Here is a 17,920-nt window from a genome sequence, read left to right on the forward strand (position 1 = left end):
CAAAAAATTGTCCTACGGCAAGTTTCTTTTACACATGGATTTCGAGCACTTTCGAAAACAGCGGCGTGGATTAAAACACACTGTTTTCGGTTCACCCCGCAATTGTGTTAACCTTCAAACCACTCCATATTTTTTCACTCATTTCCTGCTTCCAAATTCACTCCAATACAGTTGATTAAAAAAATTGTCCAATACTCCTCTTCAAGTCGTGAAAATTGACAGCACACTAAACGAATACAATCAAAACCCTTTGCATTGCAAAAAGTGAGAACAGATATTGAAAAATGCGCCCAAATACAATCCAAACTACTTGGATTGCAAAAAATGAATCCAATAATAGCCTCGCTATCGCATCACGGCTGTTAATAAATATTTCGCCCCGCACGAAATAATTAAAATTTTCTCAGAAATGTTTTAATGTTTGAAGTCCTCATTGGACAATCAAAAAGGAGCAGCAAGGTCACTCATTCGAAGCATGCACACACGCAACAAATGATAGCCGCGTTTATCACAGACAACCGGCTAGTGAAATCTATTAGGCGCAAACACATACAACCACTCTTTTATTATATTTATAGGCTTACTTCACGTCAACTTAGTTGTGCCTTATAGTTCACAATGAGCTGCGCCTCATTAAGAACAGAATTGATCAGATTTATTAGGAAATTCTACTTACTGTTAATGTTTATACCTAATAAGACTACTCTCTGTCATTCAACTATTGAAAGAGCACCTAATTATGTTTTAAAGCGGAGGCCAGATTCATTACTTTTAACAAATTGAGCTTGCGTTAGAAGAGTTAGATATTGTAAAATTGGACAGTAGAAGAGAAAGTTTCAAGCCCCACCTCCTTCCAAAGTCAACTTGAATTCCTGTTCCATGAGACAGTAAACCGACGATTTCAAGGTGGACGATTCCAGCAAAGGTGCCATTATGAGATCTATGTTGGATCCACGGGCACTTTTTCCTACCTTTTACATGTGGTGATTCCAAGGGTTCAAGTCTCAGATCCCTGATTTTTTAGTTATAATTTGGGAACATACATCACTTGTCGGGCAAGTCAAAAACACGCTATCATTTCTGGGACGATACAAATATCAATCAGGACTTGACCCACCCAAAAAATCAGTACTGAATCATAATTTTGCATTTCTGTATTTCTAATCTGACCAGTACTATGATCAAGTCAATTTTAGTACCATGATCAAGTCAATTTAATCTGACCAGTACTATGATCAAGTCAATTTTAGTACCATGATCAAGTCAATTTAATCTGACCAGTACTATGATCAAGTACTAAACCATAATTTAGCAGTTCTGTATTTTTAATCTGACCAGTACTATGATCAAGTCAATTTTAGTACCATGATCAAGTCAATTTAATCTGACCAGTACTATGATCAAGTACTGAACCATAATTTTGCAGTTCTGTATTTTTAATCTGACCAGTACTATGATCAAGTCAATTTTAGTACCATGATCAAGTCAATTTATTCTGACAAGTACTATGACCACGTCAATTTTAGTACCATGATCATGTCAATTTAATCTGACCAGTACTATGATCAAGTACTGAATCATAATTTTGCAGTTCTGTATTTTTAATCTGACCAGTACTATGATCAAGTCAATTTTAGTACCATGATCAAGTTAATTTATTCTGACCAGTAATATGATGACGTCAATTTTAGTACTATGATCAAGACAATTTAATCTGACCAGTACTATTGTCAAGTACTGAACCATAATTTTGTAGTTCTGTATTTTTAATCTGACCAGTATTATGATCAAGTCAATTTTAGTACCATGATCAAGTGAATTTAATCTGACCAGTACTATGATCAAGTACTGAACCATAATTTTGCAGTTCTGTATTTTTAATTTGACCAGTACTATGATCAAGTCAATTTTAGTACCATGATCAAGTCAATTTAATCTGACCAGTACGATGATCAAGTCAATTTTAGTACCATGATCAAGTGAATTTAATCTGACCAGTACTATGATCAAGTACTAAACCATAATTTAGCAGTTCTGTATTTTCAATCTGACCAGTACTATGATCAAGTCAATCAAGTCACGGGTTCTTAGCACAGCCTACACTTTGGAAAGCCTGAAAATTGCAGGACTGAGTTCTTAATTTTGTATCAACCGACAAACAATCAGCCGAATATTGAAACAAAAATACAGTCAGAAAAACTGCCATTCACACTTACCAAATAGAAGCAGGACAATGTTCCGTAATCAGCTGTAATTTGAGTCCCACGTACAATCTGTTCAACTTGTTCCAAACTTTCTTGAAATCGCAATGCAAAAAATTACTGAAATTGATGAAGGCATGATTAAGTTGAACAGATTTTATGCGGGATACATATGCATGCTGCATACGGAAAATTGGCCGCTTCTATCTCGATTTCCACTTTAAGTTTATCTCGCTTGTCAGTGTCTGAATTTAGAATTACTTAACTTCTGATGACAACAAGTCGATTGATATAAAAATGAAAATAAGGGACAAAACTTATTTTTAACTACATATAACTTGAAAAAGCAGTTCACCATGTAAAATTGCCATTTGTGCGTGTGCCTGGATTTTCTCTGTAAGTACTTTAAGAAACTTTTTAAATGTTCCACGATTTAAAATTCCAACCCATTCACAGTCACCTCACCAAAACTCAAAACAAATGGCGATCGTGTTGACAGCAAAGATGCTTCTCAAAAACAGACAACTACCACGTACAATTACATTTTTTGCTTTAACTTTTGTCAATGAATGTAAAGGTTCAATTCGAAAGACAAAATAGTATGAAAAATGATATCCTTACTATCATATTGACTGCCTCTTTATTCTTATTGCAGATAGTATCTAATTCGCAGCTCTATGATGCCGTCAACCTTGATGACATCCATCTAAGTTAACGCCAAAAGTAGCAGACAGTAAATTTTTGTTAATAATTTGACTACTGATAATTTTACTACTGATAAAATTATCAGTAAACTGATAAATTGACTACTGATAAACTATCAGGTCGCCAATTAATGTGCGACCTCTAAGAACGCATTATGTAGTAAAAAAAAATTTGTTAAGTAGGGCGCATATTTCGTTAAATAGGGTCTCATAACGTATATGATGGGGGCATCTGAAACCACAGTTAAAACTTTTATATAAATTGGTATTAAAACATTGCGGAAAAAGTGCCCGCTTTAGCTTTCCTTTGATTTCTGACGAGTTTACTGTTTCCTTCCTGCGCACGGGCGGTTCCAATGTGAGCTGCACTGAAGACTGAACTGCTTCTGTAACTCTACCCGCAATCAGATCAGTAAGCCTCTCTCTATGCGAGAGGAAAGTCAGCGCCATTTTATCATACAGACCAATTCATTCACACGAAAAACCTGAAAGTGTTCAAATGAAAACAAATGCCGTTATAGTCCAAGCGAAAATCACATAACACCATATACGGTTCGATAGAGGCCAGGTAGAAAGTTGCCGAACAACTTAACATCCAACGTAGTAGGGGTGGGAGTGGGGGGGGGGGGGGGGGACTACTTCAAGGACTCGATCTTTACCGGGGAAAATTAACTCACGATATGAGTTAAATTAATCGTCTTGATTTTAATTCCAAAGTTTAGTGGTAAAATACCCAGAACTTTGTCAAAGCTAATGTTTCTAACATGCTTCCAAACTTTTGATCAAAACACTTGATTCGAAAATTCAATTATTGAAATTCAGTTGATATCGAAAATTTATATAATCTAACACTACAGTACCGATTAAAATTGTTAAAGCAATCTTGGTTAGAAAATAGAATATCCACGTGAATCAGTAAAGTCATCATAAAAAGTTTGAGAGTACAGAAACTGAAATTACAAAATTGAGCACCTGGTTGGGCGAGTTCTGGACTTTGATATGATTGGTTTGTTCCCTTTGGCCGAGCTTTTCCTCGGCTCTTCTGGTTTCTCTTCCTTGCTGGTTGATCCATCTTGATCTTCATCTTCTTCTGAATAGTCAATCGGTTCCTACAGCATCGAAAAGTCGATGATGATATATAGCATCGGCAATACTTTAAACCTTAACAACATCAAGCAACAGGCAATTTGTAACTTAGTTTCATTTTGTGCCATCATCGCAAATGCTTACAAATCATGGAAAACAAAACTAATGACTTGTGGAAAAAATGAAAAACTTAAACATGTGGAAATGGAGAAGAAAAGTAACAATAGTTAAGTATAGAAAATCGGCTCAACAAGATCAAAAAATACAGAGATACAACCGACTTATGTCAAAAAAATTGTTTTCAAACACCAGACAAAACAAAATTAAACTCGAATTGCTCACACTGATAGTCATACTAATTTGAACACTTTAAAGCGAACAAAAACCAATATATGATTTTTAAAAACCTAACTAACAGATAGTCAAAAACTTCCAAAAATTGACTTTTAAAACTGCTATCTAGTTACTGCAATTACACAACACCAAAGAATAAAAACATTCCTCGACATAAACGGTGGCACCAAAAAGATACGTACCAAAACAATTATGAATATTAATGATGTTATTAAAAAGGAATACGGAAAAAGACTAGCAACAAAAGAAAACAAAAGAAAAAACATCAATAACAGCAAAAACTCGAACTGTTTTTTAAAAAACTTGGTAACAAAATCTAAATACCATCAGATAAACTCACAATAATTGTCCTTCGCTAGAAAATAGATGGGACATCTCTTCAATGGGACTAGGTAAAACGTAAGCAAAAAGAAGAAAAAAGGGGCCAAGTTCAAAATCCATCAAATTTTAAAAACCAAATACCTTCAAAAGTCATAGCAACTATTAGTTTTTCAGTTTAAAATGAAATCTACATATAACGCCTCAGCCAGCCAATGGTACCCGTCATTGGTGAGATTTCATGACAACACAAAACAATAAATAAAGGCATAAATGAAAAATAACAAATAATTTACAAAACCACGAAGGATTGAAGCCAATAAAATCACTAGCTATTAACTGAAGAGATTATACTTCTTCACTTGCGTCTCTTGTGAACATCAACGGGAATTAAATATAAAGGGACAATTTGAAAAGATAACAAAGAACTACAAATATTGTTCAGTATCAAAATTCAAATTTTTCGAAAACACTCAGTGTTCAAGTCATTAAAAAACCAGTTAAAAAAACCAACAGAGAGTTAAATGTATATTCAGCAAAAAAAAAGTGCATGGGACCAGTCATTCATGAGACAAAGTTACAAAATAATCAGGATAGTTCTTCAGACTACAAAAGGAACAAAAATTTACAAAACCAAAGATTCAAAAAAGTGCAAAAGAAGTACTTGAAGCCGCTAAAATATAAAATTTTCGTCAAAAACTTAGAACTTTTTGGAGCCACTTTTCAATGCCACGGGACCTGTCATTATTGTAAAAATGTCACAAGACTTCAAAAAATAATCCCAATTATCAACAAATATCCAAACACTAGAGATATTTTACTAGTATCAAAGTCATTAAAACAGTAGAAATCAACTTAAGGCCGCAAAGACGTTCAATTATAACTCAACCGAAAACCAATTAGACCTCTCATTAATTAGAAGGAACATAATGACTACATAAAGATTAACAAAAACAGGCAAAATTCAAAAATTCAAAAAAAAACGCGAAAAGTTGTCGAATCTATTAAAAACAAGTATTCAATCAAAGTTTCAGATATGGTCAGTTGGTTTTCTTTCTGACGCCAAATGGAGCTGTCACTTTTGTGATAGTGTGAGAAGACTTCAAAAAATAACAACATATAGGAACAAATATTAAGGGGCAGAGCATTTACATTTAAAGACAAGTCATCACCATTGAAGGAATCAACTACAACTGTAACGTAAGTAAATACTGTAAAATCAACTTTCACAAAAAAAGTTCCAAAAAATTGCAATTGTGCATTCATAATCAAAATAATGTCCTCGATACAGAATCAGAAAAAAATCTGTGAATTGCAATCAAATACCCATTGCAATCAAATATCAGTTGAAAATAACTTAAGAATGTTGAAAATTACTTAAAAATTACCTATCTTTGGCATCTGCTAAATTAGTGATTTTGCGTAAAACTACCAAAATTTAAGCATGGCTAACATACGCTGAATAATAACTGTAGATCAGAATTTAAAAAGAGAAGTAAACAAAGTAAGATAAACCCCGAAAAAGAAAACTGGAGTTTAAAAAGCAACGTTTGTAAAAAAAAATCACTATCTAGGTTGGGCTAATATATCATCACCGCTATTGGTAAATTAATTTCGTTCAATTCCAAATACGTCATTAAGTCGTGACTTTGTCGAATTCGCCAGAAACACACATAGTCCAAATAGTTCAAACAATTCACAGTCCTCTGATTGAGAGAATGCTTTGCCAGAGCCACTTCGGATCCCACAATCATATACGAAACGTTATGATTCATAACTATGTCATAACTCTCTCGAGTCCATGGTTTTATTTTATGTTTGTCTAGCGATCCGCCTCTCAAGCAGAGAGCTTCTAAACTAGGCTGGTTATTTAATACCTCAATAATAGAATCGTTAACTTCCGAAGGTAAATACGCGCAATCATAAACCAGAACTCGTAAAGAACATCTTAGTTTACCAATTTCAGGTAAAGCTACGATAATACTTTCGTTTAAAAGCGCAGACACTCTCATAAATTCAATATTACAGCAGTGTGAAAAATATTTCAGCATTCTGAATTCGATTTCGACAGCAATGCAGGTCGAGGGTAAGAGCTGAAAACTTAGCCCGAATGGGGATTCCTTTTCCTGTATTTTCTCCGTATGTAAACAGAGAAACTCTAATTTTGGGAAGCAATATTCGATAATGAGAGGAAGTTTGTGAATATCATCTTTGCGCTGATAATTCAAAGTCAGCTCCACAACAGTTTCGTAAACGGGATGTGAGCTCAAAGAAATTTTTTCAGCTAGCAAACTATCAATTTTCAATTTCCGTAAATTTACGAGTTCTTTGAAATCGCTGATATTTAAAGACCCACACGCTGATAAATTCAGCTCATTTATATATGGAAAGTAGCTCAAAACTTGGGAACAATTTTCGCGAATTCCGGGACAAAATGCAAACTTGGTCACAATTCTGGGTTCGGGAAACGATTCGAAAAACCAGTCAGTATATTCGTCAACTTTACCAGCGGCAACAAATAACTCAATATCAGTATTCGGCCCAACTAGGGGAACTTCGCGCAGCAGTCTTTGTAACCAATCTTGTTTGTATGAAGCATCGCCTAGAATAATTTGTATCGATAGCCTTCGTAAATTCTCAGTAAACGGTTCCAATGATAACAATTCAAAAGCTTCATTGTAGTTATAACTTAAGTAATTATAATTGATGACCGATAATATTAGCTTGTCAAACTTCCATTGATAATTTGAAGTGATGAATTCTAAATATTTCACAAAATTCGGAGTATTATTTGAAGATGCACCTTTGATTTGGAGTTTCAGAGAAAAAGATAAGCTCGACTCTGTTATAACTGAGTGGAGATATTTACAAGTTAGTAGTAAATTAATGATATCTTTTGAGCTCTTTGAGAATGTCTGTTCCAAGTAGTTACCGTCATTGAACTGACAGTTGATCAAAATTTGGCAGATTTTCTGTATTAAATGCGGGGGAAGCTTGAACAGTTCAGTTCTCACAGACTTTTTCTTGAATATCATGATCTACAAACTGAAAAAAACTATAATTATGGCTCATAATAAAAACCACTCAAGACGAAACCTGTGTGATACCACAATTCATTACTGGTGAAAGCCTGATGGTCAAATCAATTGAGTACAAAAACAGCGAAATATCCGACTCAGTTTAATTCATTATTAGGCAAAATAACAGTATTGCATTAATTGTAATTGCAGATTGACCGACCTTGCAAGCAGAACATCAGTGAAGTGATAAATTAGTGCTTGCCGTGAGGAGGTCTTTTGAAGAAAAAATTTTGAAGTCTTTTCAAGGATCGAGTAATTTTTCAAGAACTCAATGATATCATTTTCTACCTTTCCATGACCTAACAATCGGACAAAACTGGCTCGACAAAAAAAGTCGGGATAGCGTAACTTTCCTCATGCTCACGTAAATTTGTAAGACTGGAACAAGAAAACAGACGTCACGCATACCAATTAAGTTGCCGATTAAAAGAAAAAAAATAGCTAAAAAACAGACAAAGGCTCGGTGTTCAATTCAGTCCTGAAATTTTGAAAGGGTTATTTTAAAAAAATTGCAGCTGTACACAGCACATGCATTAGTGTCTGCCAACTAAAGATATTTGTATCGTGTACGACAACGCGCTCAAACAACACATCATGCTCAATAAAAACTATGAATTCCAGGTGAAGTTAAGAGCTTAATTATAATTATCACCAGATTATATATGTTAAAATTCTCTTTAAAAATGCAATATCGCAACCCAATTGCTATTTTTCGTCCCATTCTACCTGAGTAGTAATAGTTAAGCAAGAGTGGGGGGGGGGGTAAAAGGAAGTACCTATGTATTAACATTAGGCATAGCCTCCTACCCTCCAATTTCCAAAGATGTACCTCCTCACAGCATGATACCCAAGCTGTTCACACGAAGGGGATTAGCAAGATAATCCTTCAATAATAATTTAGGATGACTCATTTACAGTTACGTACGACTTTTCAAAAATGCACCTCACAGCATGATACCCAAGCTGTTCACACGAGGGGATTAGCAAGTTAATCCCTTAATATTAAATTAGCAACAAGCTTTACTTCAGAGTAAGAACAATAGACATCACTGAAAAATGAAGAACGAAAGAGTGAAAAAGTCACTTGAGCAGTCAAAGCAACTTTGTTCGACAGCAATTAATTATGGCTTATAATAAAAACCACTCTAAGACGAAACCTATGCGTTAGACCACAATTCATTAAGGACTGGCGAAAGCCTGATGGTCTAATCAATTGAGAACATAAACACAGCGAAATATCTGACTCCGCTTAATTCATTATTAGGCAAAATAACAGTATTGCATTAATTGTAATTGCAGATTGACCGACCTTGCAAGCAGAACATCAGTGAAGTGATAAATTAGTGTTTACCGTGAGGAGGTCTTTTGAAGAAAAAAAATTGAGGTCCTTTCAAGGATCGAGTAATTTTTCAAGAACTCAATGATATCATTTTTGTACTTTTCCATAACCTACCGATCGGACAAAACTTGCTCGACAAAAAATTCGGGATAGCGTAACGTTCCTCATGCTCACGTAAATTTGTAAGACTGGAACAACAAAACAGACGTCACACATATCAATTAAGTTTCCGGTTAGAGAAAAATGGCTAAAAAAACAGATGGAGGCCCTCTGTTGAGTTCAGCCCTGATGTTTTGAAAGGGTTATCAAAAAATTGCATATAAATTGGAAACAGCTGAAAACAGCACTGGCATTAGCGTCGGCCGGTTGTTAAAGATATTTGTATCGTGTACGACAACGCGCTCAAACAACACATTATACTAAAAAACACTATGAATTCCAGGCGAAGTTAAGAGCTTAATTATAATTATCACCAGATTATATATGTTAAAATTCTCTTTGAAAATGCAATATCGCAACCCTATTGCTATTTTTCGTCCCATTCTACCTGCCATAACTTTTACCAACTCTCAACAGCCTGCAAAAATCTATGTACAAATTAATGAGAACAATTTCGGATCCCGTTCATCTCAAAAATATCAATAGTTTTTATCTTTAGCAAAATCATCACTTTTCTTTTAAACAGCAAGCAAAACTTTTGCATTGGAAATTCCAGCCTATTAGGAAAAGTAACAAACTGAAAACAACCGTTATCCAAATTATATTTTTTTCAACCAACAATTAAACAATCAAAAAGTGAATCACACACAACTTTTACAAAATAGCTCATTTTTCATCTTAACTTCCGTGCAACTGAGACGATAAAACAGACATTTGTGTATCCACTGAAATCATCAACTGATCAAGCTGCTCTTTTAACGCCTCCAAGTTCTCAACTGAACTTCGACTGCTCGAAGTTGCCATCAATTCATTGCGTGGAATTCTAATTTGCGGTCTCTCTTCTTGGTAGACCTCGAGAGATAAATTTGCTAAGGACGCCAGCGTTTTCAAATTGAGTTTCTCAGCTTCGTATAACGGTTGTTCAGTAATTCTTCTATTTTGTTCATGCTGTAAAAATGAGTTGAGTGATGTCGGAACTTGTACGTTGAGATCATTGGCGCTGATTCCCTGCAGTTCCTGAAAGCAGATTTTTAGAATGCTATAACTTCATGAAAAATCACATAAAAAAGACCGACAGGGCTAATATAACTTCGTTTGAGAGCAATTGGTAACGTATTAAGACTGCAAAAAAGAAGAAAGACAGCAAAAAATAAGCAAACTTCAATCGTTACAAAATCCCTCTTCTTTTTCTGACGTTGTCGACAAAAATGCAACTCAAATTTATTTTCTAAGTTCAATGAAACAATGAGCATCAGTAGAGATCTTCAAACTTGAAATTTTGTGACAAAATAGAAAAATGAGCTGTGAATAGATTGCGCAAATAGGCGAAAATAAGTTAAAACTGAAAAAAATATGTATCACAAACAAAAAGAGCAAGCATTTTAGATAATTTGCCTTACTACACCTATACAAACTTAAAGCTGGTGAAATCAAAACTATAACACGTTTCACACCCGGACCGAACTCCAAGTATATATCAGTACTGTTCAAGCCTAATTCCAAGTCTTATTTCGTTTCCCAATACTGGGCAAGTCTAAATACAAGTCTTTCAAGTCTGGCAAGTCTTAACCAAGACTTGGATAACAATTGGAAGTTGATTCCCAAGTCAAAACCAACTTTCCAAAAAATTTCGAGTGAAAATTTTGAATTCAAAAAAAATTCGCAAAGTGCCACGATTTTTGCATTTAATTCTAGACACTTTCTCGGGGCCCCTGAAAACTGATGCAGACTGACGCCAACTCATTCCATCTGATGCCAGGGCACCCGGGAAGGTCAAATTGGGCATTTCGTGATTTTTCAGATTTGACAAATGTCCAACAACCTCACTCCGGGCAAAATCCTTAAAAAAGGAAGCACCGTGAGGGTGCCCATGTTAAACCGAGGCCCTCTCATTCGATCCAATTGTGATACAGCATAGAAAAATGTTACAAATATAAGAGGAGAAGTTGACCCAGAGGAAGACAATTCCAGCCAAAACAGTCAAATAACTGGCCAAATGAACTTTGTTGTGCCCCAATATCAGCTTGTTCAGGAGCCAATGCTGCCCTCAGTTAGTTATAGTATACTTTTCAATGGGTTATGGTGATATATCTAGTTATTATAGAACGAGCATTAGCTAACTCGGATCGACTGGGGTCAACTTGCCCTCTGCTCACAGACCGGTGTTTAGCTAACCACTGATCGACATTAGGAGTCATATATATGGTTATAAAGCTTATTTCAAGGTGGTTCTAATGAGCCAGGTCTGGCGCCGAGTGGTTAAGTATTTTGCTAAATATTCATGATTTCAGACTCTGTACCCCGAAAAAATGGGTCATGCCAAGTGCTCGTTCGTTTATAACTTATTGTTGAGCAAATGTTTTGGCTCAAATTTTGATATAAGTGAGCTTATTATGTGTGCTAACTAAATTAATAGGAATCAAACCGTTGCGTACTAATTTCACGAAAAAATTCATGAACCAGCGCAAGGTAACATGGTTCGACTGGGGTCAACACGCCCACTGCTAGCAGGCCGATGTTTCTTGAACCAGTGATTCAAATTAAGAGTCTTATATATGGTTATAAAGCGACGTTTCCCCGGCTATTTTAGACGTTTTTCGGCTAATTTAGACGTTTTTTTGGCTATTTTTGTCGTTTCCCCGGCTATTTTCGACGTTTTTGGCTAATTTCGGCTTGCCGAGACTTGGATTTAGAATTTTTAAGTCTTAAATCAGACTTGGATTTATAATTGCCACGTCTTCAATCAGACCTGGATTAAACTTGCCAAGCCTCAGCCCAGACTTGGATTTAGACTGCCAAGTGTAAAAAGTGACATGCTCATAGTTCTGAATCAGTAATAAGACTTGGATTTAGACTTGCCCAGTACTGAAATTGACTTGGCGTTAGGTCCAGGCAGCCACATAAATAATTTCATAGTAAAAAATTCTTCCGGGTGAAATTTCCATAACTTTTTTTATTGCCAGTTTTCAGATCTCAGCAACAATCGAACCATTTAATATCTCAGCAAAGAAAGTGAACTTGCGATAAAATCTCTCTAAAATACAATTTCTCATCTATTTTGAGGGTATTTTGTTTTCAAAGGAGTTCTATAGTCGAGTGGTTCCACAATACTGTGTTTTGAAAGAAATATTTTGCAGCCAGAACATGCATTTTCAGCTGCTGCATTTTTAAAAATAAAATTACTGCGTTAGACCTAAAAATAATTATCAGTAATAATTATCAGAGCGCACCTAAAGTGCGCTCTGATAGGTATAACAGTTGATAACCAAATTAGGTATAATAGTTGATAAAATATTTTTCAAGTCTTTTCTGGTCTATATTGAGGAAGTTTGTCATACAACGTGGAAGAGAGAAGTTGAAACATGATAGTCAACTGATAATTTCGATACTATCGAGCCTCCTTGTTTTTGTTAGTTGTAATCAGGACAAACAAAATCTTATAATACTGCCTCCGTGGCACTCAAAACAAGCTGTAACAGAACCAAGTTCCATTATTTTTTAAACCCCTTTTTATCCTACTTACATCATTTCGCATAATTTCATCAAGAGGACCCTAAATTCTTAAGTATGACATCGACGGTCCCACCTTAATTAGATCGGAATTGCAAAGTTTTTCAAAACACAATTGGTCGTCTAGTTGAGCGAATATGTCAGCCTAATTATCTTTTCCGAAATATTTTTTTACCGTCCGAAATAGTAACAGAAATGACCTGAATGTCCTGGTATAAAACTGACTGATGTGCAAATCTAATTTGAGAACTTCGGGAAAAAATGTTCATTTGAGCTTGTGTTGGTATACAAGAGTTAGGCACTGACTGTCGGACCATTGTTAAGACTTACACTTCCATTTGATTTGCTCTGTTTATTGAGAGTGTAATTCACTGACTGTACATATGCCTCTGTCTGTCCTAATATGGACAGACACTCTTCCAAATTCCCGCTCAATTCATTCAGTTCTTCAGAATCAAACTGCACGTGAACATCAGCTCCCTAAAAAATTAAAATGGATCAAACTATAAAAAAAATATTAGTGAAGTCATATCTGAGAATTCTGAAATAACAACCTGGCCAATATCCACCAAACAAAAAATATTCGCCTACAATAAAAAAAATAAGTTTACCGGATATCAATCACCCCACCAAATGGACGTTATACATCATCTACAAGAAGATTGTTTTTATGTCCAGCGTTACAACGTGTTTACAATAGAACGTCAGCGGGACATTACCTAGTAAAAGCTTGCTTAATCAACATTAGTACTAGAACCTAACAACTTGAAAACTAACCATTCCACAAAAAATGAGCACCTAACGCGTCAAAACTTGCATTTCCTAACATGGGAGTTTAAAGACTCGGGGAAAGCAAACTTAGACGTGGAATGTAAAGGTCTCACTACAAAGCAAAATCTTGCCTTCTTGCTAATTTCTTTTCTGGTTTGATCAAGTTGTTTGTTCAACCGCTTGTTCTCAGCCAACAGTTGTTGATAGTACGCCTCACACTTTGCAGTTTCTGATTCGAAGAAGCCTGAAAAATTCACAAAAACCTTGGATTTATTCTCCTCCCTCTCGACGGCCAACAAATAGACAAAAAGTGAATAAAAAAATAGATATTCTAATTGCACTAACACTTTCAATAGAAAATAAGAATATCCCGGGATTAAAAGTTATAAAAACTTTTATAACATCCCGTTGTATTTCATCAACCACCATGAAGAACTGACAAATTAATGAAGACAAAGTTTTTTTCAGCCAGAATATGAAAAATTGTGAGCGAAACAGAACGTATATAGGCTATAACAACTATAAGTTTAATAAAGAGGTCATTTACAATAAACCCAGAACTAACAAAAAAAGTTTTTTTTAGACATTCTTGACTCTTTTCTAGAGGAAAATACAAAGCCCGACCTGCCAACCCTTATTTGTTGAGATTTTAATATCAACACATTGGAAAATAATTTTCGTACTAAGAACTATTTAAACAATTGCTTCCAATGATTTTGCAATTGAACCTCATTCCCCTACTAGAATTTCAAACAACTCCTTGCATTGACTATTTCATTTACCCAAATATAGTTGAGCCAAATACATATATTTTGAATCCGGAGACAATATCCGACAATCATCCTATTATGATTAAATGGAAAAATGAAAGGTTGCATCTTTTTTAGAGATGCTTCCTTCGTCAAAAAGCCTTCAGTTCTGAAAAGATATCCTCAATGTTTGAAAAACGCCATGCGTAGAAACCTTATTCAAAGAATCAAATCCCAAAAAATTGAATCCTCATACGAGAAATTTGACTCAGTTTCAAGAAAATCTTGAACCACTTGCACCTATCAAAGATTGTTCCAAAGATAAGTTTAAAGTTAAAACCAAACAGGTCTGATAATAATCTCAAAAAGATTCAGAGAAACAAATCTCATAAACAGTGGGAAAAAATCAAAATAATCCTTGTAAATGATAAAAACTTCGAGAATTTCGAAAATTGTTTGAAAATCGTGTCCAGAATGCAAAAAAGTTGTTTTATCGGAGCAAGTTCAAGTCATGCATTGAAGACTCGTGGCAAACTTAAAAATTACTCAATGATCATGATGGTAAAGCTACGCTGAACATTCCAATGCTAGACAACTAAGCAATTTCATCGCCTGGTAAGTTTAATTTAGATATTGCAAAAACATTCAACCTGCATTTCCCGAACATCGCTGAAAATTTAACAAAATCCATGCTAAATGTCAAACCTTACAAAATTAAAGATGCTGAAAAATCTACGTGGTTTAGCAAAGTGACAGAACTAAAAATAGAAATATTTGAAAATCGGGAAAAAAAAGTTCTTCGGCAGACGGCTATATAAAGATGTAATTGTGAGAAATTCCAAGCATGAAGTATCTGAAGTTGTTCGGCATTTGATAAATCGTTCATTCACGGAAGTGTCTTTCTAGATGTTTTAAAAGGGCCAAGGTTATTCTTCTCTGTAAAGAAACACCAAAAACATATCAACAATTATTGACCTATCCCTTGACTCACTGTTTGGAGTAAATTAATTGAACCATGTACAACAGAAAGTAAAATTATCTAGAATACTTCTCCCTTCTGTATTCGAAACAATTTGGGTTCCGAACAAAACACAGCACGATGGATGCTTTGGTTGAATTAACTGAAAAAAAATGAGATTCTCAAAAGGCAGTAATAACTTTAGTGTCTTTATCGATTTGATGAAAGCCTTCAAAACACCTGATCATAGCGTGCTTCTTTAGAAAACCGAAAAACTTGGCTTAAGAAGCAGCTGCTTAAGATGGTTACAATTTTTGTCCTTATAATCATTTACAACGCTCAAAAGTAAATGGTGCGTCGTCAGAATGAATTAGAATCAAATTTGGAGCTCCTCAGGGATCTAATCTTGGTTTTTTATTTCTGTCATTTCTTCTGTACAGAAAAAATCTGCCCTGATTATGAAAAACTTTGGAACTTTAACTGTTCGCAGGCGATACAAAATTCTTACAGCCTTAAATATTCAAGCAAAGGACATTGGGGCTGACGTGTGTTACTTAATGATTGGCTTAATGCAAACAGACTTGGGTTAAATGTGGAAAAAACTGTTCAAATGTACATAGGCAACAAGAGCGCTTCGAATTGCAACTATAGTTTAGGTGAATCGCTTAAAAAAACCAAACCTGTATGTAAGTATCTTGTCGTATTTGTGGATAATAAATCATCCTATCAATCTCACATTGATTTTTATTAAATTAAGACTTGGAAAGCAGAGTGGTATAGTTTTTAAGTTAATATATTATGTACCAAGAGAACAATTTTCTGAGTAATTTCAGTCCGATTTCCATAATGGCTTTTTAGTGGCTTTTTAGTATAAGGTTGTTGCAATTATTCGGCACTAGAATTTATCTATATTTAGCAAAAAAAATTGAAGCTCATTTTTTCCAAAAACGAAAAACTGGGATATTTTAAGATAATGAGATAATGTCCATATTTGGGTTGCATATATATATATATATATATATATATATATATATATATATATATATATATATATGTTTGAGAGTTCTGGAGAGTCTTTGTGCTACGATCAGCTATTGGAGCCCATTGTCAGCAATATTTACAAAATATATTTAAATTTGGTCCAACAGAGATAACACGACTAGCTAAAACTTAGCCTCTTGCCGAACCATTATTAGAGGAAGCATTGCACGAAATTGAATTATGCGTGGAGCTACAAAGTTTTACAATATATTGAGCACAAATAGTGTTCTACCCCTCAACGTTAATGATCTCAATATTACTCAAATTTTAAGATTTATCGTAAATTTAAAAAATATATATATTCTGCAGAAGATACATATTTTTAATTTAAAATTATTGAAGTTAGCTTCAACCTTGGTTGCATGCTAAAAGACTACTCCGAAATACAGTCCTGAAATTAGCCTAAATGTTTGACCCCTCCAGCACCCTCTGGTTACGAGATATCACAAATTTTTCGATTTTTGTCAAAATTTGGAAAAACTTCTTTTCTACAATACCTTAAAAATAAATTTAAAAGAAACTAAGTAGAAAACTGCGTTTTTTCTATTTGATATCAAATTTTGGGAGTGTTTGCTTTCATGAATTAATAGTTCTTAAGGTAGGCACTTTGAGGGCTCTATAGCCCTGTTCCCTGTCTTTTCCCAGTCTCCCCAAATGCTTATATAATGATAAATTAATTTTATTGACGTAACATTTTGATTTGGATAAATTTTTTTATTTTAACTTGAAACAAGTTTCCTTAATTAGCTTCAAAAACAATTTGATTGCAGCATTTGGTTCCTCGAGGAAATTATCTGTTTTTCACCGTGAACAAATAACGTAAAGTGAAAATATGCGGCGGATTGTTGTCACAAAAGGCCCCGAAAGGGCTCAAAATGACTATACAATGTGCAATGTTTTGATTGTTTTTTAAATTATTTCTTCCGTTGATTTAACTTACAAAACGGATCTTTTTAGATGGTTGCACTTACCTACTTTCGATAAAGTCTCGTTTTCATAGAATTGACTCAAAATCTTCAATTTCTCCTCTGCAATAGCACTACTCGACCCAGTATCAAAGACCGGCTCAATGCAAGAAGAATCTAATTCTTTGATTTTCTCCTCCAGAACATATTTGGCAAACTTAACCAGAAAGTCCACACATTTCGGCCCGCTGGAATTCGAGACAAGAATACTAACTTCAGCTGCTGGTAAATTCGGATCGTTAAGACATTTGAAATAATTTACAACTTCTTTTCGGAAAGGAAGTTCGTCATTTCTGTACATCACAGGCCATGTTTGGATACTTTCTGGGCTTATTGCCGTGATCAAAAAGTGAATAATTTTTTCAAATAGCTTCACATTGCGAACTTCAAAACTTCTTGAGTTCATTGAAGAATCGGCAAATCCGAGGACACGAAGGTCGTCAATTAAAACGTCCATTTGAAAACAAAAAGCACAAAAATCTAAAATAAGAAAAAGTTGGATTGTCAGGATATCACGCCAGCTAATGCAACCAGATCAAAATAATAACGGAATATTTTTAAAGCTCGTTGAAAGACAAAAAGATTTAAACTCAAGTTACGAAAAACTCACTAGTAATTATCATATAGATAGAACATTAAATCATTCAAATTACAAAACAACTAAAAAAAATACCGACAGGAGAAT

The 17,920-nt window shown here is 34.6% G+C and overlaps 3 protein-coding genes across 3 annotated transcripts in view; all 3 read right to left on the reverse strand.

Moving 5' to 3' along the window:
• Positions 1-17,920, reverse strand: part of LOC142347905 (uncharacterized) — a 522,468-nt gene that overhangs the window by 4,837 nt on the left and 499,711 nt on the right. Inside the window, exons 2-3 of the mRNA XM_075399067.1 lie at positions 3,210-3,390; positions 848-939 (exon numbers count right to left, since the gene is read on the reverse strand). Of these exons, the coding sequence (XP_075255182.1) occupies positions 848-939; positions 3,210-3,355 (238 nt within the window). The 5' untranslated portion in view covers positions 3,356-3,390. The remainder of the gene's footprint in view (positions 1-847; positions 940-3,209; positions 3,391-17,920) is intronic.
• On the reverse strand, positions 3,697-7,756 carry LOC142348262 (uncharacterized). The gene is made up of 2 exons (XM_075399558.1): positions 6,259-7,756; positions 3,697-4,014 (listed from the first exon to the last, which is right to left on the reverse strand). The coding sequence occupies exons 1-2, from the start codon at positions 7,696-7,698 to the stop codon at positions 3,862-3,864; spliced, it is 1,593 nt and encodes a 530-aa protein (XP_075255673.1). The 5' UTR covers positions 7,699-7,756; the 3' UTR covers positions 3,697-3,861.
• On the reverse strand, positions 9,829-17,712 carry LOC142348263 (uncharacterized). Its single transcript, XM_075399560.1, has 4 exons — positions 17,242-17,712; positions 13,654-13,766; positions 13,082-13,231; positions 9,829-10,258 (listed from the first exon to the last, which is right to left on the reverse strand). Exons 1-4 carry the CDS (start codon positions 17,690-17,692, stop codon positions 9,920-9,922), a joined length of 1,053 nt encoding a protein of 350 aa, XP_075255675.1. The 5' UTR covers positions 17,693-17,712; the 3' UTR covers positions 9,829-9,919.

The sequence above is a fragment of the Convolutriloba macropyga genome, chromosome 10 (genome assembly GCF_964194025.1).
Source record: "Convolutriloba macropyga chromosome 10, txConMacr16.3, whole genome shotgun sequence".
Classification (NCBI taxonomy): domain Eukaryota; kingdom Metazoa; phylum Xenacoelomorpha; order Acoela; family Convolutidae; genus Convolutriloba; species Convolutriloba macropyga.

Coding starts and splice junctions, on each gene's coding strand:
- LOC142348262 (XM_075399558.1), bottom strand. CDS start 7,698: ATGATATTCAAGAAAAAGTCTGTGAGAACTGAACTGTTCAAGCTTCCC. Junction 4,015..6,258: donor AAATTAATTTACCAATAGCG/GTGATGATATAT, acceptor TCGATGCTGTAG/GAACCGATTGACTATTCAGA.
- LOC142348263 (XM_075399560.1), bottom strand. CDS start 17,692: ATGGACGTTTTAATTGACGACCTTCGTGTCCTCGGATTTGCCGATTCT. Junction 13,767..17,241: donor CGAGACTTTATCGAAAGTAG/GTAAGTGCAACC, acceptor TGAATTTTTCAG/GCTTCTTCGAATCAGAAACT. Junction 10,259..13,081: donor AGAGCAAATCAAATGGAAGT/GTAAGTCTTAAC, acceptor ATCTGCTTTCAG/GAACTGCAGGGAATCAGCGC.